Source organism: Chionomys nivalis, chromosome 8 (genome assembly GCF_950005125.1).
Source record: "Chionomys nivalis chromosome 8, mChiNiv1.1, whole genome shotgun sequence".
Classification (NCBI taxonomy): Eukaryota; Metazoa; Chordata; class Mammalia; order Rodentia; family Cricetidae; genus Chionomys; species Chionomys nivalis.
The window spans coordinates 81,480,446-81,507,581 of NC_080093.1; the positions used below are offsets into that span (position 1 = coordinate 81,480,446).

The window sequence follows — 27,136 nt, forward strand, 5'->3', positions numbered from 1 at the left end:
AGTGCCAGCTCAGATAAGTGCTGCTGAGTTGTCACCTTATGTCTTCTCAGGAGCAGTAAATATTCAAGGGGTGGTTATGTTCGTTGAATGAAGTTATAACTATCTGTCTGTCTGTCTATCTATCTATCTAGGTATGTGTTATAAGCACACAACATACGTTATATTAGTAAAGGGTTAAAGAATTAGGGGACACCCTGTGGTGGCTGAAGGTCCCTAAAGGCAGTGTAAGCACACATCTCCAGGCGTCTTGGCCTTTCCCCTACAAAAAGAGCGTGGAGGCCTCTGCGAGGAAATGACACCATCCTGGGGCATCCCTGACCAGCTGGCACCAAAGCCGCTTCATACATATGCATTTGTTTCCTGAGAGTGGGGTGCATAGAAAGTCTTGCTGATGTAGAGGCTGATGAGAAAGTCATTTGCTCAGATGACAGTTGACTGAAAGCCTTGGTTCCAGCAGGTAGGAGGGCCTTCCAGAACACCTTGACCCCAATTTTTACAAACATGAATACCACAGCTCAGCAAGAGCTATAACAATGACACCTGAGGTGTGTGTTGGCTATAATCTGCTGCCCATATTCAATGAGACTCATTTGATAAATTTTACATAGTTGAAAATGTCACCTCAGAGATAGTGTCTGAGCTTGGTGGAAGTTTAATTCTTGTGGGCAGGGTGAAAGGAGGCGCACAGTGGCAGCTCTTCCTGCACAGGAGAGCACGACCTTCACAAGATCTGCTGGCTTGTGATGAGCTGGGGACACGGTATGAAGCCATGTGTGATCTGTGAGTGATCTGGTGTGACTTGGCCTCTTCTGGGATGTAGCGGGAGCAGCATGCCTGGTGCATCTTATTATTAGGGTGCAAAGCTCACTGCTCTTTATTACTGAGTCCTCCTGCCCCAGCTCCATCCTCTGCCTCAGGAGCAGTGGCATCTGAGATGACTATTCTGGAAGGATCCTGGCCTGGCAAGCCCAGCTCCAGCAAGTACACATTAGAACAGAGAAGGAAGGAAATCTGCCAAATCTGACTATTTGTGACTTGCCAGGTCCTTTCCCATTTTTCTCTTTCATCTTTAGTTCTCAAACTAAGTTGAAGACGACACCAACCCTCTTAAGAGTATCATTACAATATGCCCGCGCCTCTTGACTATTTAAAAAAAAAAAAAACACTCTGGTCTCTTTTAAAATGGTCTGACATGGACTGTTGTGGTCTTAACTGCAGCATTTGTGCCCGACCCAATGCCAAGTGTGATCTGAGCTTAGTGAAATTTGCCAAGTTGAAAGTTCTGCCTTTATGTTGGGAAGCTTAGTGAAATTTGCCAAGTTGAAAGTTCTGCCTTTATGTTGGGAAGCTGTCAGCAGATTGCTGCGTTGTATTATTTAACCACCAGGCACAGCATCAGGACAGCCCAGGGGTTCTTCCAAGGAAGGTTCTTGTCACTTCTGGCCCCTGACATGCTACAGAGGGCCTGGTTTGGGGAATGTGGGTTAGGAAGTCCCGATCTCATGTGAGAACCTATAAAGAAATCCCCCTCTTTCATTTTGTCTCCGAATCTATACAGGCAACAGCCTCAGATTCCCATCACCACAGGAACAGGTGTTGTGTATCCTGGTGCTATTACTATGGCAACGACCACACCATCACCTCAGATGACATCTGACTGCTCTAGCACCTCTGCCAGCCCAGAGCCCAGCCTCCCTGTCATCCAGAGCACGTATGGCATGAAGATGGACGGCGCGAGCCTGGCTGGGAACGACATGATTAATGGAGAGGATGAAATGGAAGCCTATGACGACTATGAAGATGATCCCAAATCAGACTATAGCAGCGAAAACGAGGCCCCAGAGCCTGTCAGCGCCAACTGAGGAGCTTTTGTTTGCTGAATTAGAACACTCTGACATTTCACCCCCTTTCCCCAACAACAACAGAGTTCTTAAAGAGCCCGCATGCATTTGTGGCTCCACCATACATCAGCAGAGTGGTCTTAATCGCTTCGTAACGTGTGAGACAGATTAAGTTTTCCTGATTTTTCATAAACTTGAGTTTTTGTCGTTACCGTTACTGTTGTTGTTTATTTAGGTGAAGACGTATTAAATATGAGACACCGGGACTTGGAAACTTATCTCCGCCCATCGCCGTCTTTCAAGTCTTACATTTCTGTCTTACTATTTTTCTTTGGGATGTTGACAAAGGGTTTAAGTTACTGTTTTAGATGGGGTTAAACATTCTCACTCAGGTATGCTGTGCCGGCTACAGGTTGTGAATGTGTTTTTATTCTGAATTACTATAGAGAACAACTGAGGATTTCGTATTGTGAGACCGGACAAGTCCACAGTGTGTGCGGCTGCATATAGAACATGTTCAAAAGCCCTCGGAATTCCATTTTTTTTTCCATGTGTAGAATTCAACTTTGAATGTGCCAAACTTTTTGCATAACTTTTGAATCTTAACTATTTTGAAAGTCTTACCGGAGACACTGCAAAGTCTTAGACAATCTTTGGCATCTTAAAATAAAATAGCAAACCACACTTTTTTTTTTTTTTCCCAGAAAATGGTGAAGTACTCAGGAATCTGGAGACAAGATATTGTAAGGAATGAGCAAGGCTGTCACAGTGCATGAACCCAATTGTGTTTGCCTCTTGATGTGCCATCAGTGTGTGGCATGGAACGGCACGCATCAGAGCAGTCTCCACACCAGACACGACACGGTGGTCTCCCTGCCTGAGACCGCCTTTCACTACATCCATTCTCCCCTGCCTTTCACCCTGACATTCAATCTTAACACATTGTTCTCTTAAATAATTTATTCATTCCAGAATGTCAAGGGTCCACTTACTATTTATTTTAAAAATTATTGGTGGCATTAATTTAATAATTTTTCTTTTTTGTTTTGCCCTCCTTGCCCTTTCACCTATTTTTCCTGCTGGATACAAAAGATGTACATAGCAATCTCATGTCCCCAGAGCCCCTGGAAACATTTCTGAATTGATGCTAGTAAATGCATATGTTGTTGTTTTTAAAGATGAGTGTCTATCTGGGTCAAAGGTGTCTTACATGTAAACATGTATGCCCCTGTGAGTCACTGTGAGCTCAGGTCTTTGCATGGAGTTCCTCCCTCATTCAGTTTTCAGTGAAAGTAGAACCTGAGTTCCACTCAGCAGTGAAGGTCAGCAGCGGTCACCGCCAGTCAAGGAGCCTCTCACAGCCTCTCTGAAGCCCAAGGGCCGTAGACCACTCAGGGGTCTACAGTGGAGCTGGCCTGCTGTCACTTTTACTGAGCAAGCTGGTCCTGACTGGCACATCCATGGAGATCTGTGCAAAATTTCCAGGATGTTAGAAGCCTCAACACTAAGACAAGGGCAAAAGGAAACCATGGGGATAGCCAGCAGGACAGACCGATGGCTGCTGGGGTGGTCCCCGCTCCGCTGGCAGACCTCACGTCTCAGAGGCTGCTTGTAGATGAGGTGGTCTGCTCCTGAGACGGCTGCTAGGCTGGGAGGCACAGGCTTCCTGTCCATCTCCTCACTACAGGTGGTTCTACTATGTCGTAACTTTGACCTTCCTGAACCTAGGCCTGGTTGCTTACAGGAGCCCTACCCAGAGTCCTTCCTTGGGAGTGAGTCAGTGGACAGGACAGCCCAGAATCTGAGCATTGGGAAAAAGAACAGCTCCATCAGATTTTTTTGAGCCATTTTGTCACTTGGAAGAAAGTAGTAAAACTTCATATTTATTTAAAGAGTGCTCCAGGCCATATCTACTAGCAATAAATAGGTCTAGCCAAGAGATGACCAGCCCTGTCATTCGCTGTGAGTGCTCTCCATAGGCTGTTTAAGGTACTGATAGGAATGTTTTGTTCTTAATATTGATTGGGGAATGGAACTTTGTTAATGTACATTGATTTCATATGAGGAGGAGGTCACTTTTCAAAAACAAAATGAGTATTTATTATGTCTTACTGATTTCTTGGACTCTCTGTCTCTCCTCAATTCCTCCTCATGCTTCTTCCTTTCTCTTTGGCTTCTGCTCTCACTGGTAAGTTTTTTTTTTTTTTTTAAATTGTGCTGTACAGGTAGAGTGTTATATGGCTAGCATTGTATTGTATGTAATTAATTTTGCACAAAGGCAAACATTTAGCATAGTAGTTAATTTTGTTTGTTTTTATGACCATGCCAAAATAATATTCTGGGCTGGTGGAGAACAAAGGACTGTTCTTTAGGACTGAAACTTGATTTGCTTTAAAAAAAAAAAAAAGAGAGAAAAAACAAACAAACAAAAACCACACACACTCACAGATGCTGTTTCGTAAGTGTTACAAGCACTGGATATAAATGGTATTTTTATCACTGACTAATGTGAAACTGGTATGGAAACTACATGAACAAAAGTCATCTGTCTCGACTCGTGTGGGCTTGCCTCACAGTTGCCGGATCTGAGTCATTTTTATGTCTTGTTATTTCATTTATTTATGCAAAATACATGTGTGTAGGAACTTCGTGTCAGCTCCAATTCTGCCTCGGCACTGGGTCCAGTAACTTCTAGCCATATTCTCAAACACAAAGGTTGTCTGGGAATGACTGGGTGGGAACGCCTCTCATTGGCTCAGACAGTGATGCTGTATTCTAATCTAAATTTTGTGCGTACACAGTTTATTCTATTTATTAGCCACATTTGGCTCTAAATATCCATGGGAATGAGAATGACAATCACAGAGATCGCTTACATCAGTGGGGCTTAAACAGAGTTTTTATGACTTCACCATCTCATTTTTAGAGTTTTCTAATTGTGTAAATATAACATAGAAATAGAATTTATTTTTGGTTCATGAGTTCCTAGTGACATATAAGTTATGTATCTTCTTTCTATTCTTTATCCGTATGTGTTACTCCACACTAAAAGCTGGCCAGGCAGATTTAGTGTGGACAGAGAGCTGTCAGCTCCAGTGAGGCAGCGTCCATCCTCAGCCAAGACAGCAGGACCTCTGCCTGGTTCTCATGCGGTCCCGAGCCCCCTGGTCCCCCACTCAGACCTCCCCCTCTTTCCTTATGGGAAACCGAGGACTTTCTGTAAAGAAAGGAGATCCTTGCACACACTCGGTTTCCAGCAGAGCTAGGAGAAAGTCAGGAGTTGCATTTTAGAGAAAGATCTGCCTGCCGTATTAGTATAAACCTCACGGTACCAGTCAAGGGGTTCTAAAGTCACCTTCCTGCAGTGTCCCCTCTTTTACACTAGCTTTAAATAAAACCCAGGTTTGTCTCCAGGAAAGAACTCCCAGGATCAGGATCAGGCTTTCCTTCGTCGCCTGGGAATAGTGGTATTGTCAGACAATCCTCTTTTTAGTGAACGGGCTCTATGGAATAGAAAGGAGGGGACAGAGAGAGAGAAGACCCATCCGTGGACACAAGAAGCCTGGTTGGCAATTTCTCTTCATCATTGGCAGTTCCAGGCCATGTTGTTTTTGCAAACACTCTCTCAGCCTTCCGGGTTTGCCTCATTTGGTATTTGATACCTTCTGTCCTATCCTGGGCCTGAATCCCTGCGCCAAGGTCTCGACACAGACTCCTGGGCCGTTTTCTAAATTCAGGTGTGGGCTCAGAGAGCCCGCTTGTCAAATGCTGGCCTCCTCTGGACATCAGCCCCACGGGAGCCAGCAGTGCTAAAGAAGGGTGTGATCCCTTTAGAGCTGAGAGCAGGCTCGGGTAAAGCCTGCTTTTCTGCAGATGGGCACCTCCCTCAGAAGAAACATGGCCTGGTCACATGATCCACCCCGGAGGCTGTCGCTCTAGTCAGTCCTTTTCAATAAGTTGACTTTCCCAGATCCTTAGGGAAAGGAGCCAAGGATTCCTTCATAGTTTTGAGCCATAGAAACCCCGTACCAAGTGCCAACAACAGCAGAGCTGTGTCCAGAGAAAGAGACTAAGATGATGGCGGGGTCTTCCTCGTTACCAACACAGTGACAGCACCGCCAGATGTAGCCTTGCCTGGGGTCCACAATTCCTCCAAGGACGGGGCTAGCACGTCAGCTCCCCCTGAATGGATAATGACAGTGGTGACCTCACTGTCTCACTTGTCTCCTCTACCCCTGACACGGCTTCTTCGGAAGCGGCTATTTCTCCTGCCAATCACATTGTTTCTGACGCCACACACGCTTGCTCATGACTCTGCACGTCAGAAATAGACTGAAAATCATGACATGCAAGCAAGGATTTTTTTGTCCCCATCCCATCATTTCCAAGCACTTATAAGCTGGCACCGGGGATGCTTGAGGGCAGAGATGGAGTGACTTGGCGCGGGATGAAAGAGTAAGGCTTCCTGCAGATTCCCTTCTGTCGACCAAGGAGTTTGAGGAAGGTAGTAGGTGATGTTCCTTGCTGGTGTCTTATTTCCACAGAAAAGCAGGCATAGAGCAGGGCTTCAGTGTGGGCACTCTTGGAGTCTGGGGATGTGCAAGCATTTGTCATTGCTACAGATTACAGGTCTGCTCGTGTGCATCCTCCGTTGTCTGTCTCTGTCATATGTGCATCTGCTCTCTCTCTCTCTCTCTCTCTCTCTCTCTCTCTCTCTCTCTCAGTGCAGTCCTCTTGTATCCTCCTCCAGCCCATAGCACATTAGGATACAAAACAGCTGAGCACTTGTTTTGGCTCGTTCTTGTATTTGCCGTGTACAATTTTGAATCACCCTATCCAAGCCTCTAAGCTGTTACTACGTAACTTATCTTTACTGTAACTCTTTTCTTTGCCTACATTGTATTTGTTTGTTTGTGATGTATATTGTGAGATTGTATTCTATGTTAATTTAATCAGCACAACTCACTGACATGCTGGACTGACATGCTGGCTGCTGTTTTGAAGTGTAAAGCTTGTGTCGGGCTGTCCGGACAACTACAACTCTGTTGTCAAGGTACTGTGCATTGGTTCCCATAGCAACACTGTGGGTGTGGCCCTTTAAACTCCAGGGACATTCAGCACACCCTCCAGCAAATTTTAAGTGCAGATTTTCTTTGTTGAAGTTCTATGAATACCACAGGTACCTACTTGGCCCATGGCTGGTAACTATTTTGGGCAATTAGAAAAACAAACAAGCATTAAAAAACTAGTGTCTATTGCTGCTTTGAATATGTTTGAAAGTCTGAAAATGTAAATAGTTTATCAAAAAAAATCTTGTACAGTCCAGTGTAAAGTTTTTAAATGACCTGAAGGGTTACCATCACAGCTTTCGCGTGCTCTCCTCTGGATAGTGGAAAAGAGAAGTTTGCTAAGGACTGAATGGAATGGGGACTTCGGATCGGAAGGCGTGAATCACTGCCCTTAGCTTGTCACATACACAGACCTCTTGGATCTTGTCGGACAGTATTGGCATGAGACAAACTCAGCATGGAACACCCTCCAGTGAAACTTCTGCAGGGCTTCTTCCCTGCTCTGCCTCACCATGAAGGGGAAAGATGAGATGGAAAGGCGTGCCGTTTTTGTCTATCCTGGAATATGTTGGCACCTTAGCTACTTTTCCCCTTCTTTGCACAAGGTGCTTTCCTGATGTGTTCGCCATGCCATCCTTGGGTGATAATGTATATGCCATGATGGGCCCAGGCCCCCGGGGGAGTCTATAGGAACTGCCTATTTATGCTCATTTACCTCAAGACTGTCCTTACCCTAAACTAGCTGTCATCACTCCATCTTTTGTACTGCTGTTGACACTTACCAATTAAAGATAAATTTTGTTTTATGACATCTGTGTTTGGCTTAGTCTATGCCCCCAAACCCTTCCTCCACAGAGCACAGCAAGACCCAAACGTGGAGATACCTTCCGCCAGAGCCTGGAGGTACCAAGCTTCCTCTGGTGCTGTCTGTCTGAACCCACTACAAGGGAGGGAGGCTGGGCTGAGAGTTTCCAAGCCCTTCGCTTGGGAAGACACGCCTGTGTCTGCTGGCCCACACATCGCTGCAGCAAGACATGCTTGTGGGTTCTTCAAAGATGCGAGGGAAGGTCTGTCTCCTGACTTCTTTTGGAGAGTGAATGAACTGGAATAAATGGAAAGACCCTCCACATCAGCCCCCACCCCCACTAGCACCCTCCCCCCCGAGTCCCCTCACCTGTCTCCTCCCTCACCCAGCTTTTCCAAGCATAGCAGCTTATGGTACATGGGAGTGCTGACCTGGTGTCCCCTCAGTGACTCCTGACTCCTGCCTCCTGCCGGAAGCTCCCAACTCCTTCCACAGTTGAGTCCCCCTAGAGGGAGTTTCTGCTCCCAGCAACGGTGGCTCTGCCAGTGGAATTAGCTTTTCCCTTCTGTCAAATGGGATCGTGGTCTCTACCTCTCAGGGTGCGGGAGCTTGGGGTGGGAGCAGCGTGAGTTAGATGGCAAGTATAACAGGCAATACTGCGGGCCAGCACAGAACCTGACCAAGAGACGACCTGCCACATCCAAGCCCATGTCTGAGCCAGAGAGAATGTTGGGGCTGTCACCTACTGAGCCAAGTAAAGGACAAGGCCTATCTGAGGCTCTGACTCCCTCTTGCAAGCTGTCCTCACTCCCAGATCATCCTTAGCCACTGGTCCTCACAAAGCCCAGGCCTGCTCCCATGCTTTCCTGTAGTCTTTAGCCTTTCATGATGAGCAACTCAAACTCTCTTTCTCCCTTGACAGCCAAGCCTTGGCGGCCTCATCTTGTCCAGACCTAAGGTACCCACAATTACTCTCTGCACCTCTCAACACTCCTCTGGGCCATGTAGTTCCCCTTCTTTTGAGTTAAATCTCATCCTTCTATTTGGGAAATCCCCACTTACTTTTTGTCACCAGGTTCTCAGGTCTTCCGCAGGCCCCAGTTTTGGGGCTTGTGCACAACACTTTGGAAGGATATGTGTGCCTCAGTTTCCACATTGTGGCTATTGTTATCCTGTGTTTTTTCTGAGGAGGAAAACTGGAACTCATAGAAGTCGAGTCCATTTCTGGGGTTTCTGGCCAATCAGAGTGAGAGTTGTTCTTAGATCTGACTCTTCCAGTTCTTTCTGGATCAGAGTTCCTTCACCTGTTTTGGTTCATCATTACCCCTACCGTTTTAGACAGTATATTATTTTCCCCATATAGCTGACCAATTCTTGACAGAAGTCTCCCAGGAGCAGAAGGCTTTATTGCTTTATCATGGTTCACAGTTTGAGGGTTCATTCCCTCGTGGTGGAGAAGGTGTCTGCAGGGGCCTCACGGGCTGGCACACACAGTCAGGAGGCAAAGGCGAGTGGATGCTGGTACGTGCCTTGCTTTTCTTCCTTTCACTCAGCTTAGGACCCCTCGCCCATCGAATGGGGATACCTACATTTAGGGTGTGTCTTTCGTTCCTCTTGGTAAATTCTGGAAACTCATCTCCCCAGAAATGTGTCTTCTAGGTGATTCTGAATGCGGTCAAGTCAACAAGACCGACCATCACAGACCTCCCTCCAGCTGCTCCCGTGCCCAGGCCAGAGTGTGGCCCCATTTGCCTCACAACATGGTGGGTTGTACGTTCAGAGTGAATAGCATGTGAGAGAAAGAGGCACAGGCCAAGTTGTATCTTCTTTTATAACCCAAACTGCAAGTCAGGATGCTCACCTAGTTTGAGGGTGGTGGAAAACAACCCTACCTCTGTTGGGGGAGTTATGGAAAGGTCTGGGTGCTGCTGTGACCCTCTGGCAAGCATACTCTCCTACATTAGGTGCCTGATTGTGGTACCCCACACCCAACTATAGCTTTTCTCCACAGGGCCTTTGCATGAGGCCAGTGTTGACACCAAGGCCTGAAATGGAAATCAATATCTTAAATTGAGCTGTGGTCCAATCTTGCCAAGGCCAGTATGTAGCTACTAGGCCCCACAAATTCTGGAAGAGGACAGCTGGAATCAAGTAGCTCACGGAGTACCCACTCCCAAACAAACTATGAGGAATAGGTATTACAGTTACAGCCTTGATGGTAAGGGGTTTGGGCTCCCTCTCAGTCCAGATTCTCACAGAAACATTCAACCGGTCTATGCCAGAATGCGTATTAGGGTGAGTTCCCTGGAGTATTTGCAATAGAACGTGACTAATATTCATTTCTATACAAGCCCATCAAGGAAAGCAATGTCACTCAGCAAAACAGCAGTGGCAGCACAGAGCTCGTATTGATGTTTCTGTCAGCACTGCAACAAGAGATGCCTTAAAGCAGCAATAATCAGCAGAGAAGTCACAGAGTCAAAGAAAAATAATTTACCAGGTTTCTGACTCAGAAAATATTAGTGCCGAGTTCTAACGGTCCTTAAAAGACCTGTGTCATCGACTCCACTTAAAAGGTTAGGTTGAGGGAAACTGTCAATCTCAACATAATCTCCAGAGTTTCTGATCTTGGGTCAAGGCTGATAGGCTCATCATTAGCATGCTCACTCAAGCAAGGATGGTGACTAGTGCATTCTCTTCTTTGGATCTTGTTTACAGGTATATTGAAGGTAACAGGATGCGTTAATTTTTGTGAGTCCTCAGCACCCCCTTTGTAAACAATGGGACAGAAAGGCGTAAATCATGTCACGGTATCATAGAACATGGTGAGTTGGGATTCTTTCTGTCAATTTCCTGGCAAATAACGCAGGTACCCTTTGGAAATTAAAGAAGTACTGACATCATTATTAATGCGTTTCACAGATTGGTGGGAAAATTAAGACAGAGAAAAAAATCCAAAACTTCATGATGACCCAAGAACTGTCAGAATCCTGAGCCTGGGATGAGCCAGTTGTTCAGTCATGATGCACTGTCCTGCTGTCAAGGCTAGCAGGGAAATTAGAATGCACTTGACTGCGAAAAGTAATCACAGTCTACATTTGGATAAATACCCTCATAAAACCACGTGCAATTACTGCCCATCTTAAAGAAGTTCACTTGCTTGGGAAAGATACTTGTTCGTGAGTGTTGAAAAGAATAACACCTGATGAACTGAGTGGACTCTGGCCACTGGAGAGATGAGTCACAAGCACAGTCCCCTATGCCGAGGCCCTAGCACCTTGGAGTCTCCACTTGTGGAGGTAACCAGGGCTTCCACAGGTGCCAGGAGGCAGGTCGTGGATGTGTTGGGGTGTATGAGCCGGGCATGCCTGCCCTGGACAATGCTGTGGAAAAACAAGTGGCTTTGGACTTGAAACTGTGTCAGATAAGACACACCAAGGGGGCTAAATTTGCAGCTGTGAGTACAGCCCATAAACTGGACTGGCTTGCGGGCTGTTGAACTTCAAATGCCTGCCAAACTGAGTGTGATATCTGGGGCTCTCCATTTTTGCAACTCTGCTGCAAGGGGTGGCAAAAGTCCAGTTAATTTAAACAAGAAAATCTGGGGAAATGACGAACAGAGGGAGTAAATGGGTCCATCAAAATGTGGAGCTGGAATTACCTTCGCGGATCTTAATAGGCTATGTGAAGACGGAATGGGGCTCCGTGTGTCCCTTCAGCTCCTGGCTGCTGACAGACTCAAGAGAGGACTGCTAGACAAGGTCGAGAACTGGCTGATGACTGATTGATTGATTGATTGATAGATTGATTTCTACAGTATTAAGATCCAAACAGTCAGACATGTGAATTGCAGCCCGTTTTCTGATTGGCCATCTGTGGAGTGCTTGGTTCAGAGCTAAAGTACCTGAGATCTCAGAAACAAAAGAGAGCAAACACCATAAAATATTATCACTTATATTTAGGTTATGAGTTATTGGCTCCAACTGACTGGAAATCAGTCTAAATGGTTTAGAAAGCAAGATGGAGTTGGTGACTTACATAGCTGAAACACACAAACACATACATATACATACAGACACATACATATACACATATATACATTCACATAAACACATACATGCATGCATGCACACATACATATGCGCATATACACAAATACACATAACTCACATGCACACATACGTTCACATACACACATACCTACACATAAACCCACATGTGCACACATACATGACACAAATACACATACATACACACACATGCTCATAAAACACACACATATACCACACATGTACGTTATGGCTTTAGGCCTGTCTGGATACAACTATCCAACAAAGCCAACTGGAGACTCTATCTCCATCTCTTGCTGCCAATGAGGCGAGCATGTTCTCAGGATACTCTTCCCATGGGGCAATGTTCCATGGTTCCACACTCTGTAAGCTCAGCTTTGGGCTCATCAGAAAGAGCATTTTCTTCTTCCTCCAATGTATGTTTCAGGGATATTCAAATTCAGTCTCCTTGGGCTGTGGCTTGCCTCACAGGACTGTGGCAGAGCCAGTCACCATGGCCTAGGAGAGGAAGAACAGAAGCTGCCTCTCCCATCGTCACATAGACTGAGCAGATGAAGGTTGGTGTCCCAAGAAAAACCAGGTGCCCAGAGGATGGTGCCGGGCAGGGTGTCCCAGGTGACTTGTGAACTGCAAGTGGAATCCCCAGGATTCTTTTCAAGAGACCCAGCCAACATCCCCATGATCCTGTGTGAGCATGGACCATCTGTGTTGTCAGCAGCATGATGCTACTTCAGCTGTCCAATCTTCAGCAGCAGCGAGTCTCCAGTGTGTTCATGGCAGTCACACGGAGCCGTCTGCCTTCCGTGTTCTTTCTTCTCACAAGGGAGCAAAGATTAGAGAGCAAGGTCTCACTGTGTCACCAGGGCAGCGGGCTGGCTTGGAGCACCTGCCTGATGCCACACAGTAATGCAAGGATGGTTTTAGAACCTCTGCTTCTGGGTCTGAGATTAGAGCTCACAGGAAAGACCTTGATCTTTCTTACATAAAAATGATTCCTGTAGAGCTTGGGCTTGCTTCCACTGCACATCAACATGACCTATCTACAGAGAGTGGCCAGTCCTCAAATGCATGCCAATGTCCATTTCTATAAGGAAAGGCTTACTAGGACACAGCTCCACCCACTTCTAAAAGTCTGGCTGATGCTACATTGTTGGTTTTTGTCTGTTTATTTGTTTTTGTTTTTAATGCCAGTGGCAGGGCTGAGCAAATGGAAGGGGGGCTTTAGAATCCAAAACATGTCAGACAGTTGTTCAGACTTCTTACACAAAAGTTTGCCGTCACCTCCCACCTCCAACCATCTATCTTCACTGTCTACTTAATTTTATTTAGGAACACCTAGGCGACTGGTAACACATATCTGTGGGTTTGTCTGTGATGGCTTTTTGAGGTGACCAACTAAAGAGAGAAGGACCCACCTGGGGTTGTGGGTACTTCAGCCTGCGAGCTGGGTGGTCCAGGGAGTCCAGGGAATGCCAGCTTCCCCCTTCTCCACTTGCTGGTGGCTACGTGATGGGAACTGTCCTGCTCTGGCTGTTACGTGGAAGAACGGTCCTGTTCCTCCATACGCTGTCTCATTCAGGTGTTTTGGCCACAGTGACCGAAAGGTAGCGGGCACATCTGTCTCAGAGCTGTACCCCAGGATCCACAAAATCCTTCTCCCTCTTGATCTTCAGAGGATGAGAGCTGAATGCATATGGAGATTCTGAAACAAGCCAGGACTGGGAGAAATCAGGCCACACTCCAAAATCCACGGGGAGGCAGGGGAGGGGGGGAGGGGCAGTTCTGGGGAACAGTAGGAAGTCCCTGCCTCCACCTCTGGAGAAGCCTCAGATAAACCCCGAGTTGTCATGGCTGTGCTTGGAATCACATAGGTTGCTTAACTCCTTCCCTACCAGGCAGAGGTAACTACCCAGGATCTTCAAAGGTTAGCCATGAATTTGAGGGTGGCTACTTTAATCAGTTCTGGAACTAGTTGATGAATGAGTTGATATCAACTCTCGGTCTTGTGCGTCCTAGTGTCCCTGGCCCAGCCCGCCTACTTTCCTGACAGTCCCGCGGGATCTGCCGCCTGTAAGAGCTCTTCCCTGAACACGTGGTGCGATCACTGCCGGGACTTTTGCACCCCAGGGCAGCACCCCGTCTGTGCTGCTTCCAATGAGAAATGCCTCCCATACTCTGAGGCCTTTGAAGACTCGGTGCCCAGTTGGTGGTGCTGGTCGAGGAAGTTTAGGGGGCTGGCCCTGCCGGAGCTAGTGTGCCACTGCGAGAAGCCTGAGAGATGAAAACCTTCGCTCCACTTTAAGTCGACTGTCTCTGCTCCCTATCCAGCCGCCATGCCTGTTTGCCGCCATACCTTCCCACCTTGATGGGCTCATGTCCCTTTGGGATGGTAAACCCTGCTAGACTCATTCTTCTGTGACGTTCCCGGGTCATAGTATTCTATCACAGTGACAGAGAAACAATAACACCTGACCTCAGACCGACAACGACGGCCTCCGGCTAAAATGGCCTTCCCCTAACGGTAACTGGAATCACGGCCCTGCTGAAAACCTCTGTGGGTTGATGCCACCTCTGCACCCTAGTGTCTGACCTAAATCCCCAGCCACCATTGGCACCCCGGGAAAGTGCTCATTTCATCTCTGGGTCCCCTGCCCTTAACACAGGGCCAGTCTCCTCTTCTGTGCAGTAAATGTTTACTGGATTTAAATAAGCACAGCCCAAGCTCCCACGGGCTTACATTCCACACGTAAGTGGATTGAAATCCGCCAGGATGCTACCCACACGTGGGTAATTCCAGGCCTCCAGACGACCTTCCTTCCTCGTGGCTTTGGGTTTGCAAGGTGTGTTCTCGCCCCCTTCTTCCTGATCTTTCTCCACTAGCATTCTTTTGTACTTTCTCAATCTACAGAGCAAGGCAAACCCCCATCTTTAAATCCTCCAGGGGTGAAGTACACATTACCCACAACACACACACCAACTACTTGGCCCAAATGGGACCCCTAGGTCTCCAGCCTCCTTGGCCTTGGAGACACAGATCAATTTTATATTAAGGATCTTCGCTCTTCCCGAGTCTCCCATGCATTTAATGTTCCCTGAAGCAGCAGTTGGTCTTTTGAAGAAAGGATGCAGGGATGGGGGTGAGGGGGGGAGAAAGTTCCTTTGGTTTTAGCATTAACTAGCGCAGTATTAGGTGTGAATTTCTAAGAAATTACGTGGCAGTGAGGTTATGACTTTCACACGAGGCCTGAAAGTAACATGAAAATATTGCCTGGTGCGACTCCACATGGGCATATGAAATTTCATTCCGCCTTGTGCGTGGAATTAGGGGGCCCACATAATGAAGCACTGTGTGTATGTAGAGGCGGAGGTTAGCCAGATGGGGGGCAAGACTGGCAGCTTGAAGACATAGTGCTCAAACCAGGGCAGTTTCGAACGACTTACTCCAGCCCTCTACCCCTAGCCCTAATGCTATTTTTTTTCTGGTTGTCAGTAAAACAAGCACATTTAGGATCGGTTCTAGTTTGATTTTCTGTTGTTAAGATAAAACACTAACCAAAACCAAGGCGAGGAGAAAAGGGTTTATTCAATCTCTCAGGTTATACTCCACCACTGAGGGGACTCAGGGCACGAACTCAAGACAGGAACAGGGAGGCACGCACTGAAGCGGACGCCCTGGAGGCATGCTGCTTCCTGGCTTGCTTCAGCTTGCAACTTTTCCTCTGCAGCCCAAACCCACCCGCTCAGGTGTGGCACTGCCAGCAGTAGCCTGGCAGTCAAGACAAGGCCCCCATGGACATGCCCATAGGCCAAGCAGATGGAGGTGGTTCCTCAGGTGAGATTCTCTCATCCAGAGTATGTCTAGGTTTGTGTCAGGTTGACCAAAAGTAGTCATGGCAGCATTCTCCTGCTGGAATCCCTTGTCAGACTCTCTCTACCAGTATAAATGGCTAGAGAAAGTTGTAGGATTAGAGCCAAAGAGGACAGATTTCAGTCCTTCGCCGCTTATTGTCAGCTGACTCTGGTCAGCCCAGTGAGAGACTGAGCCAGTCAAAATGAAGTTGCTACCTTGCCGCAGGCAGAGATTGTTGCAAATTCAAGTTCAAGGTTGAAACTCTGTGTTTAGAGGATGGGACTGGGAAATCCTTGTTCTAGGGTGTCTTCCAAATGATTCTGCCACTTTATCCAGACTGCGATCCAGTCACTCAAATTCTTAAAGTCCCAATTTCCTTCCTGTAAATGAGCTTCTTTATTAGAGAAAATCTGAACCCTATGTAGCTTAAAAACACAACAATTAGCTAGGTATGGTGGCACATGACTTAATACTGGCACTTGGGAAGCAGAGACAGACAGAATTTAAGACCAGCCTGGTCTACATAGCAAGTTACAGGGCAGCCAGGGCTACAGAGAGAAACCCTGTCTTGAAAAACCAAGGGTTGAAAAAAAAAAGATTCATAAAGTCATTTCCAGAGTAGACCAACCTTCTGAAGAGATCTGATCCATTACCCCAGAGAGACCCAGAGAGAGAAGTTATCCATAATCCCTTAATCTCAGTTCTTAGCACCCAGACATGATGAGGACTACAGAGAAATTCAATTGAAGATTAGAATAACAGATTTACAGTTCTTGAACCCAGGGTTGTAGAACCAGTGTTCAGCTGTCTGCGTACTTACTGAGCAGCTAATCTGTGTGGTGTTTTGTGCGGGTGTTGGGACAATGCTGTGTTATCCTGTCCTACACACATATCAATTCAGCTACAGTACCCAGCCCTTTGGACCACATCTTGCTCTTCACTGAAGCACAACGTCTCTTCCTCATTCTTAGAACTACCTTCTCGGCGGGGACCACCAGGGGACCCTGCAGTCTTTACTCAGAGGATGGACTGCTTTCTCAAGCCCTCTAGCTCATCTTCCAGTGAGTGCTGAGCCCTTGGGCATGACCTTCCCAGGGAGGGCACAGCACTCATCTCGCCCTTGAAACACCTGTCAGAGGGCCTGACACAGTACAGATGTTCATCAAATCCAAAGACGGATTTGCTTCTTCTCCAAGCAGATGCAGGAGGCCAATGCTCCACTCAGCACTGATCAGGACAGAGACTGTTAGCCCCACAATGCCCTGCACGCAGCCAGCTTCAGGTCCACATCGTGAGTCAGTGACGACCCAGACAGAACAACACTGTCTGTCGGGACTTTCTGGAAGGACAGAAAGCCTGCACCGGTCCAGAGGGGCCTCTGGCCACAGGTGCTGATGCAATGTGTCCAAGGACATTGAGAACTGAATTTTTTGTTTCATTGAATTTTAAATTTTGGAGGAGCAGTGTTTCACGTAGCCCAGACTAGCCTCGAATTCACCATGTAGCATAGAACAACTTTGAGCTTCCGGTCCTCCTACCTCTAGCTTCCAAGTACTGAGAGTCTAGGCAGAAACTATCATGAGGCCAGCAGCGCCACATTGGTCATCATGGACCCCATGGATGACTTGAATGGGAGGGGCCAATTAGGAAGAAGCAGGAAATACAAAAGCATGCTTGGGAAACCCCCAACAAGCCTTGCCACAGCCTCCGGAGCCTCATAGGGGTTCCTGCTCAGGAATCTTCCCACATCCATGAATCAGCCTGAATTAAAGCCGAGAGAGAAAAGCACAGGGCGGCCGCTAACCAAAAGCTGGATCCCAGTAGTTAATCCCAGAGATAGCCAGTGGGGCCCTATGAGTGCAGAGGGGACTCTTCCGGCAGGCGTTCTTGTTTCCAGCATCTCCTGTGAGAACCTCTTCTGTCCCGTGAGAATTCAGCTGGGTCTATAGGCAACAGATATCATAAAACATTTTTTCTAGATAGTGTTCTTTTTAAATTTAATTTAACTTTTTATTGGCTGTGTGGGAACCTGGGACCTCAGAGGCATATAGTTCAGGAAGTGCATGTGTGAGGTAAGGGTCCTTTGTGAGGTTTGAATGTGTCACAGGACCCCTTCAAGTTGCTGAACAAGAAGCTATCCATTCTGAGTCTCTTTGCTGGGATGTCAAAGGACATGGGACACAGAGAGTAAGCAGGGGAATTTTGAAGAGCCATGGCCATCAATGCAAGCAGAGGCCCACATCTGGATGGTCCTGCTCCTTTCGGATGGCCATCCTCTGTAGCCTTGGGTCTCCAGAACTGGCTCACCTTCTGAATGCAACAGAATGAACACAGCAGGAAGGTGGGCCTGGGAGGCAAGACATGAACAACCAGATACAGAAAGAGGATCGGGATTGACACCCATGGAGGTTAGAGGACTTGAGGGCTGAGCACCCAGCAGGCCTAAGCCAGGAGCTGCCCGTGGACTTGTTTATGGAGAGAGGCAGCGGTGGTGGGAGTCCTGAGTTAGCAAGAGGCGCAAGCATCCGTTTTAACAGGCCAGTCACTGAAACACTGACTTTGGGGGAGGGGAGAATAAAAAAGTAGAAGCTGATCGTGGTGACTAGCTGTAAGCACAGCGCTGCACCTGAAGCGTAGGAGTGTGATGTGTCACTTCCAATGTGAGTGCCACCTGTTTGGAGAGTTACTCCAAGCAGGTGTGTCTGACCTGCACGGGGAGGGGCCTGACCCATTAGACCCGGGAAGGTCTGTGCAATTGCAGCCTCCGGCCCAGTGTGAGAGAGGAGGTGGCAACATGACCGTGTCGTTTGCAGTCGACTTTTATGACTTGCTGTTGGACAGATGACAGGGCAGTCTGACTGTTTTCAAACAGCCCGGGGGAGTTACGGACTGATGGGTAGACCCAGAGGAGGGATGGGGGTGGGTAGCATGCAGGTTGGAAGGGAGCAGGGGTGCTATTTGAAAATGCAGTTGTCATTGTAGGAAGGCAGACCCAAGTGCTTGAGAGTCTCTTTTAGCTCAAAGAACGTAGAAGGCAGAAACAGTAAAAATTCGAAATCAATGAGCTAGAAAACAGAAAGCAATGGGAAAATCAAAGAAGCCATCAACCACTTCCTTTAGAAGGTCGATACAATGGCTAAACCTCCAAGGAGGGGGAGCTAGAGGAAAAGAAAGGCTACAAGCCCCACGGACACCAGGAACGAGGAGGCAACAGATAATCAGAATCAGAAACGCTACAAAAATTCTCAATTTGTGTCAATAAATTTGCAGGGCAATTTAAAAATTAGCAAGGAGAGTAAAGAACAATACAAAGTATGAATAATTTTCTAGTTTTATGAGTTGAGGTCTTGTGGTTAAAATTCTCCCCACAAAGAAAATTCCAGGTTTGGAGGCATCATTGATGAACACAAATATATAAAAAAACAAAACAAAACAAAAAAACAATGTCAGGCTCAGCTAGTTTTTCCTAAGATTTTAGTATTATCCTGATATTAAATCCAGACAGATACTTCACAGGGAAGGGAGTGAGGAAGGGAGGCAAGAAGGAAGGGGATGGACGGACAGGAGGGATGGGTGGATGGGAGGGAGAAATTGGAGGGGTGGGTGGATGGGAGGGATGGGAGGGGTGGATGTATGGATAGGAGGGGTGGATGGGTGAATGAATGGGAGGGAGGGGTAGAAAGGGTGGGTGGGAGATGGGGGGGGTGGAGGGATGGACAGACAAAGGGAAGAATGAAAACCTGAGCAGCATCTTTGGTGTACAGATGTAAGAATCTTTGACATTAGCAAATGAAACTCCACAATGTATCAAAAGAAAAATAAATCATGACCAAGGGAGGTTTATTTTAGGAATTCAAGGTTGGTTTAATATATTATCTTATTTCTTTCTTCAATAATTTCATTTATTTTCCCATGCATGGTGTATGCTTGCACGGGCTCATGTCTATCACGTGCACGCAGCAGCCCATGGACGTCAAAAGAGGAGGCTGGGTCCCCGGGAACTAGAGCTGTAGATTGTGAGCAGCCCATGGATGCTGAGAATCAAACCTGGGTCCTCTGCAAGGGCAGCTAGGGCTATTAACCACTGAGCCTCCTGCAGGCTTCCAGTTTAATATTTTAAAAGCAATACATGCAATTCACATGTGAAAGAACAAATGATAAAAGCAATGTTATTACCCGAGTGATGCAGAAAAACACTTGAGCCCCATTGAATCCCTTTTCTCTCAGTAAACTTTTAGTGAATTGGGAATAGAAGCAAATCCTCTCTGCCCCATCCTCCATCTGTATGTGTGTGTGTATGTGGGTCTGGCTGACCTTGAACTCCCATGATCCTCTGTATCATTCTCTTCATCATTTTCCTAGCAGCAGGTACCCCCATCAGCGGTTGCCATGAACACTCTTAGCCAGTGAAGTACATTGTGATAGTTTGTACCAGAAATGTTCTCATTGGACTCGTGTGTTCGAGTACTTGGTCCCCAGGTGGTGACACACTTATGGGTGGTTATGGAATCATTGGGGCAATCTGCCAGACGTAGGCTACTAGCAGAGGGCTTTGTGGACTGTGGGCCTCGTTTTCTTCTGTTCCAGCTCTGGGCTTCCTGATTTGCTAACATGGGAACAAAACTACATGGCAAGTTACAGCCACATAGTTTCATGCTTGCCCATCATGACACACACACACACACACACACACACACACACACACAAACACGTAATAAAGGAAGAGCATTTGGAGGGCACACGAATGGCGGGGCAGAGACATTGCTTGCATTCCCCTGGACATTTGCACCCTGGTGGCAGGTGGTGAGGGCATGTAGGAACTCATCACTCCTGGGTCATATCTGTTACAGGACACATGGACAGCCCGGTGGGGAGGGAGGAAATGGCAAGTGCCCCTTGCTTCCTGATCTCGGAGGAAGGCTCCTGGTCCTGGGTTCACAGTCCGCGCGGGGAAGTATTATGGCCTCTCCTTCCCTACACTCTACATAGTACGGAGTGTCCTCACCTCCAGGATTTGCTTGACAGGACAAATTACCATCCATGTATTAGAGCTGGGGGAAAGAGGTGACAGGACTTAGCTTGTTCAGGGTCACACGACTTGCAAATCCCGGCTTGTCAAAATGGACACCTGCTGCAGCCCTCAGCCATGCTGCCTCTCAGCCTCTGGCCTCCTTGGGGGCTGGATCTTCCATTTCAATGATGCTGGTTCACAGCTCTCCCTGTCTCCAGATGCCTGTGTCTAGGGGAGCAGCCCTCCTTGCTCACCTGACACAGTACCGGGATTCTACTCGTACATGTAAATGAAGAACTGTTAAAAGGTCCTGTGTCCTGTTGTCCCTGAATTGCAGGCCCTGCCCACTGAGACCAGGCGTCCCGCTGTGAGGGCGGCACCGAATGGGCACAGCTCCAGGCCCTGATGTTAGTTTACATATATATAAATTTTTTGATTCGTTGATTCCTATCCGTTGGTTTTATTCAACATAAACTCTCTGGGGCCTTTCACGGTTTCCTTAATTAAGGAATGGGCAAATGAATCCTGCTTGGTCCTCAGGGTCTGCCACACTTGCTGGTTAGGGCCAGATTAGCAGGGCTGACCACTCCTGTATCAGTCTGCACAAGGAAGCAATGAGGGGGAGGGGCATGCATCTAGCAAGCACCGGAGGCAGCTGAAGCAGGCAACTGGAGGAAGGGAAGTTAGGTCTGACTGGCTCTGGGACACACACCGGAGGGACCGCCCCTTGACTGGCTTGGAAGAAAATGAGGACTTAATGTTGTTTGTTTTGGGAACTGCAGATAGAAAGCCTGGCCTTGTGACCTTGAACTTGGAGTCCATTTTATACCAGTTAAGATCAGGCTTTGCCTTAAGCAAGTTGAGATCTGACTTATTTAGAAGTTTGAAGAGCAGGGTATTGCACTTGGCCGCTGCCCCACAATCAGATGGTCTGATGGCTAGTGTTCTTATCATGACCGAACCTAGAACGACATGGAAGACAGGCCTCTGGACAGGCCTGTAGGAAATTATCTTGTGTTCATTGAGATGCACTTACTCGTCCACTACGGGCAGAGCCATTCCCTGTTTGAGGCTTCTGGACTGTATCAAATGAAGACAGGAGAACATTCGAGACGACTGCTCTTTGCTTCTTGATTACGGACGTAAAGTGACAAGATCCCTCAAGTGCCTGCTGTCATGAGGACATAAAGTGACCAGATCCCTCAAGTGTCCGCTGCCGTGACTACTCTGCCATGATTGACCCTGCAACCATGAGTCAAAGGAAACGCTTTCGCTCGTCTTGTTTTTGCTGCCCACACTGGGAGCAGTTCTGGTGTAGACCCCATGACCTTGCTTTTGAGGTGATCTGTGCTTAAGAGCCCGGAGCACCCGAGGAGTTGGGTTACTTTGTGTGTGTGTCCTGAACCCATGTTGCATTTCTAGTTTATTCCAGCGATGTCTTAGCACTCCTTAAAGACTGGGACCTAGAGGATGGCCCGCATACTAGGTAGTTTAAAACCATGCCTATTGAGCCCTGAATTAAATTGTACTGCCCAGGGCAGGTGAGCTCACCCTTCCCACCCCGTGGCTCCAAAGTTTCAGCAGAGCAAGCATAAGGAGGCTTCTGGTTTTCCAAACAGGAGACCCCCGACCCCCCTGGGGGCGACAGGGATCCTGCCTCCCCCCCTCCCCCCGAAGGTGGCTGGTTTGGCTGCTGAGTTCCCTTGCAAATTGGTTCCGCATGTTGCCGACATCAGGCCCGAACGTTTGCTCAGCACACAGCAGAGAGGGCCCTTCGGGGAGGCTGAAACCCCACACCACCCGCCGTCCGCCCCCAGCTCTAGGCTGCCAAGCCGCTGCCCGCAGCCAGCTCCCGGGCCCAGGGGTGGGCGAGCCAGGACTGCAGTACAGGCCCCCAGGGTCCATAGGCCACCAGAAGGCAGCCCTGGCGCCACCTCGTGGCCATTTGGGGAACTGCATCATCATGGCAGCCCGTTCTTGTCCAGGGCCTTGAGACCAAGGATGGAGAGGCATGCTACAGGGCTAAATTCGCCAAAGATGCTTCTTCTTCTATTCCAAGAACTCCCAGGGCAGGAAAATGTGGTTCCCAAGGCTGAGCTATTTTTAAACGACAGCATGCGCCATGCAGATGCACTGTTTATGGCTGACGTTCTGAGCCACGGAGAGGAGCTGTGCCTTTAACCAAAGGCAGATGCCAGGAGAGGATAATCTGGGTGGGCTGGGTCTGTCAATTCCCAGGCCTGAGTGGCAGGGCAGGCAGAACCTTGCGGCCAGTCTGAGGCTGGGGTTTCCCCTGGGAAAGATGACTAGGTAGGCTGGTCTCCCTGAGACGAGGTCTAAGCCTTTCTGGTGTGACTCAAGGCTGAGCCTGGGAGGGAAAACCTCTTATCGACTCCCTCTTCCACACAAAAGTAATGGCAAGGCTTCTCACCGAGGTAATGAAGTGCTCGGGTTTTGAGATTTTTCTACCAGGCCTGACCTCTGATCAGATGGCTCACTTTCCATGGTATCCAATCTTGCGCCAGCTCGTCTGCTAGAAACTAGGCGGGTGGGGGGGGGTTCTTTCCCATCCCTACTCTTTCTGTGTAATGCCTGTGTGTGTATGCATGCTCGTGCACGGGTAGGAAGACATGTGTGGATACCCATGTGCATGTGTGTGGAGGTCAGAGGTCGGTGCTGGGTGACATCATCACTTTCCTGCCTTCTATTTTGAGGCAAGACCTTTCGCTTGAACCCAGAGCTCCCATAGTTGTCTAGTCTTGCTACCTAGCTTGCTTTGAGTATTCCCTGTTTCTGCCTGCCCCAAGGTGAGGTGAAAGCAGGCCACCACACCCTTCTGACATTCACCTGAGTGCTGGGGACCTGAGTTCTGAACACTCATGCAGCAAATGCTTTTCCTTCTGAGCCGTCTCCCCAGCCAGCTGACGTCTGCTCAGGACTGAACCCAGTTCGGGTTAGCCTGTGTCCCACCTCCAGTTATATCCGAGAGGAGGCTTGCTGCCCCTTTCCAACCTCAACCCACCCGTTCCAGTGCCTACGTCCTCAGTAAAACTGAGCTGGACTTGGATTAGCTGTATCTCCTTGTTCAACCTGAGCCTTGCCTCTTCCCCAGTCCTCTACTGTCCCTACTTGCTTTGACCATGGGTGTAGGTGCCAGAACTTAAGAGCTTGGCCAGCGAGCTGGAGTGTGCGCATTTTGTTGTAGTTGTCTACACTGTCCATGGGGGTTTCTGTTGGTGCACTGCGCACGTGTCTACCAGAGACAGGGAGGCAGCTGGAGGCCAGTGCCTCAACTGGGGATGGACGGGAAGGAGAAGGGCGCTGGAGTAGAAAGACTGGCAGTTTCTTGCCAGCTTGTAAGGAGAGCATCCTGTAGGTGAGAGCTGTGTAACACACGGAACCGTGTCTCCTCCTTTCTGGCCTAGGACTTCTGCAAGTGAAGGGCCCAGGTCTGGTCTATTACAACTAACCGTTGTGTGCTCTTGGAGGAGCTAGGAAATGTACAAAGAAGTGACAGCTAAGTGGATGGACCGGCAGTCCTGAGGGGCATGAGACAGCCAGGGAGTCACTTTGCTGGTTCTGGTCTAGACAAGCCCTTGCGGTGACCGTTGGCAGTCCCCTGGACCTATTTCTTGTGGTGGAGACTCTCTAGCTCTGCCAGGCAAAGCTAGGAGTCTTTGATCTGTTAGGCCCAAGATCTGTGTGAGGCAGGCCCGCAGAGACAGACTTTTGGGAAGCCAGCACTGCCTTTAAGACTCTCCATCCTCCCTTTCAGAACAGCCTGTGACATGGGTACCCAAATGATAAATGAAGCCCAAACTGTGAGTGAGAGGTGACTGAGCAAGGACTCTGCAGATCCAGTGCGAGGATGCAAGAAGTCACTGAACCAGGACACAAAGTGGCACCCCGGGGGCTTTACAGTCCATCGTGTTGAAACCCGCGGACCTGACATCCTTAAGGGCCTATCCAAAAATGTGTGGGGTGCAAGGGCTGAACTCATACTTGTGTATATGGCACTGGGCAGGGGAGCAGCGGGGCTGCAGGGGCTTATCAAAAAAAAAAGAAGAAGAAGAAGAAGAAGAAGAAGAAGAAGAAGAAGAAGAAGAAGAAGAAGAAGAAGAAAGAAAGAAAGAAAAAAAAGAAAAAAGAAAAGCCCAAATGGTTCGTTTGCTTTTCGACCTTTTTTGCTGTTTTTACAGTCCACTTGGCTGTCGTGCCAGTCAGGGCCCAGCAACAATGCAGAGTTATGGAGCAGCGCTAAGTGCTTGTTTGTAGGAAACTGCCAAAATGTTAGTACAAAGTGGAAGGTGTTTGTACTGTGGGGAATAACGGATGGGCTCCCGGGCAGAGGCGGCCGCCTGCTTATGAAGTCGGTGCTCTTCTCAGGAGCCGGCCGCCGCCCCAGACCCCAGGCAGGATTTTTCTGAGCGCACAGGGCCCTGTGCTGGCAGCTAAAGGGCACCCGTGGGCCTCATGAATCAGCCCCAAGAGGGGTGGAGGCCCCGCTGCTGCTGTTTATCTGATTCTTGGGGTTTGACTTTGCTGGCCAGGAAAGCCCATTCCTCAGAACGTTCCAGAACCCTCTGTGTGTGGTGAAAGCAAATAGAAGCTTGTTTGGGATGCCAAGTGACAGGGTGTCCTGCTTTGGGGAACCCGAAGAAGCTGTCTTCTAAAGAGGCTTGTGGCCTCAGAGAAGGTGGTGGGGGAGGGAACTCTGAAGGGTGGTTTAGACGCTGCTGGAAAAGACTGTTCATCGCCTTGTGTGGGCAGCTGGAAGCGAGTGAGTTCAGGCAAGGAAACTGACGGCCCTGGGCCTATGCCATGTCTCTGTTTCTTAAGGAGGGCAGTATAGGAATCTCATTTTGGTCATTATTTTGTTTCCAGATCAAAGCACTATGTAATTCAGATTCACCTCCAGTTTCAGATCCTCCTGCCTCAGCTTCCTGAATGCTGGGATTGCAGACACGTACCCCCATATCTGCCTCAGTGTGTACACATGCACGTGTGTGTATGTGTGCGCACACGTGTGAACATGTGCTCACCCAGGCACAGCAGACTTTCCTTAAGCCGCCATTAGAGGTGGAACATATGAAGGCATATGTATAATCTGTTAGGAGTTCATTCGTGTCTGCATTTGCATCAAATCTTCTAGCATTTGTTTGATCCATTAGACTTTGAACTCACTTTGTCTTACAGTTTGAGGAGATCGCCCATCCCAAAGGCAAAGGCATAGGTAGGAGGAGGCTGGGCACACTGTATCCTCAAACTGGAAGGAGAGAGCGGAAAGGAAGTGAAGCGAGGCCCTAAAGCTTCAAGGACCACCCACTATTCCCTACCCCTTACCCACCACATCATAGCCACCCCCGAACCAATCACACTCTACCTCTGCTCCCCTTTCCTGCAAATGACCAACTCCTCCAGTAAGGCTTCTTCTCCAGATGTTTCTAGTCCCAAGATAGTCGGAGACCAAACTACTGCTGTCTATCTGATGAGTGGAGATATCATCTAGTAAGTGTTGCTAGTGCCCCTGGCTGGAGAGATGGCTCAGCAGTTAACAACTCAGTAAAGCTCACTGGCTGCTTTTACAGAGGGCAGCTCTGTTGTGGAATATTATTTAACTATGTAAAGATGTATGGCATCTGTTTATGCTGCATTTAATTATGGACAGATGTGCTGCTGTTTTACCTTGCTTCCTAAGGCACTTGATTGGTCTAATAAAAAGCTGAATGGCCAATAGCTGGGCAGAGGAGAGATAGGTGGGGCTGGTGGGTAGAGAGAATAAGTAGGAAGAGGAGTCTAGGCTCAAGAGAAAGAGAGAGAAGAATAGAATGAGGGAGAAAGAGAAGGAGACGCTCCAGGCCAGCCAGCAGCCAGCCTGAAACAGGAAAGTAGGATATACAGAATGAAAGAAAGGTAAAAATCTCTGATATAAAATGTAGATGAAGAGAAACAGGTTAAACTAAGTTATAAGAGCTAGTGGAACACACATAAGACAAGGCCAAGCATTCATAATTAATAAGAAGTCTCTGTCTTTATTAGGGAGTTGGTTGACAGCCCCAAAGGAAGCCTGCTACACAGCTCACAACCACCTGTGATTCCAGCTCCAGGGGATCCAGCACCCTCTTCTGTCCTCTGCAAATACCCCCCACCACATACATATAAATAAAAAACTATTTTTTACTTTATGTGTATAGCTGTTTTGCCTGCAAGTTGTCTATGCACCATGTATGTGCAGTACCCCAGGAGGCCAGAAGAGGGCAATGGATCACCCAGGACAGAAGTTATAGACCCGTGTGAGCCCTGCATAGGTGCTGGGAATCAAATTTGGGTCCTCAGGAAAAGCAGCAAAGGCTCTTAAGCATTGAGCCATCTCTCAAGTGTCCACCCCCCATAAAGCACATCTTTTAAGAGGAAACAAAAAGTTGCCAGTATGCACACTTTGCTGTCATTACCTGGACGTTAAAGGCACAGGAGTCAGCCAGAAAAAGTC

General features: G+C 48.1%; 1 protein-coding gene across 6 annotated transcripts in view; it reads left to right on the forward strand.

Annotated features, from left to right (window-relative positions):
• The window catches only part of Sox6 (SRY-box transcription factor 6), a 557,476-nt gene extending 549,757 nt beyond the window's left edge, over positions 1 to 7,719 (forward strand). For all 6 annotated transcript variants that reach the window (XM_057777769.1, XM_057777768.1, XM_057777773.1 and 3 more), the window contains one exon: positions 1,559 to 7,719. In XM_057777769.1, the coding sequence (XP_057633752.1) occupies positions 1,559 to 1,862 (304 nt within the window). In that variant the 3' untranslated portion in view covers positions 1,863 to 7,719. The remainder of the gene's footprint in view (positions 1 to 1,558) is intronic.
• The last annotated feature ends 19,417 nt before the right edge of the window (positions 7,720 to 27,136 follow it).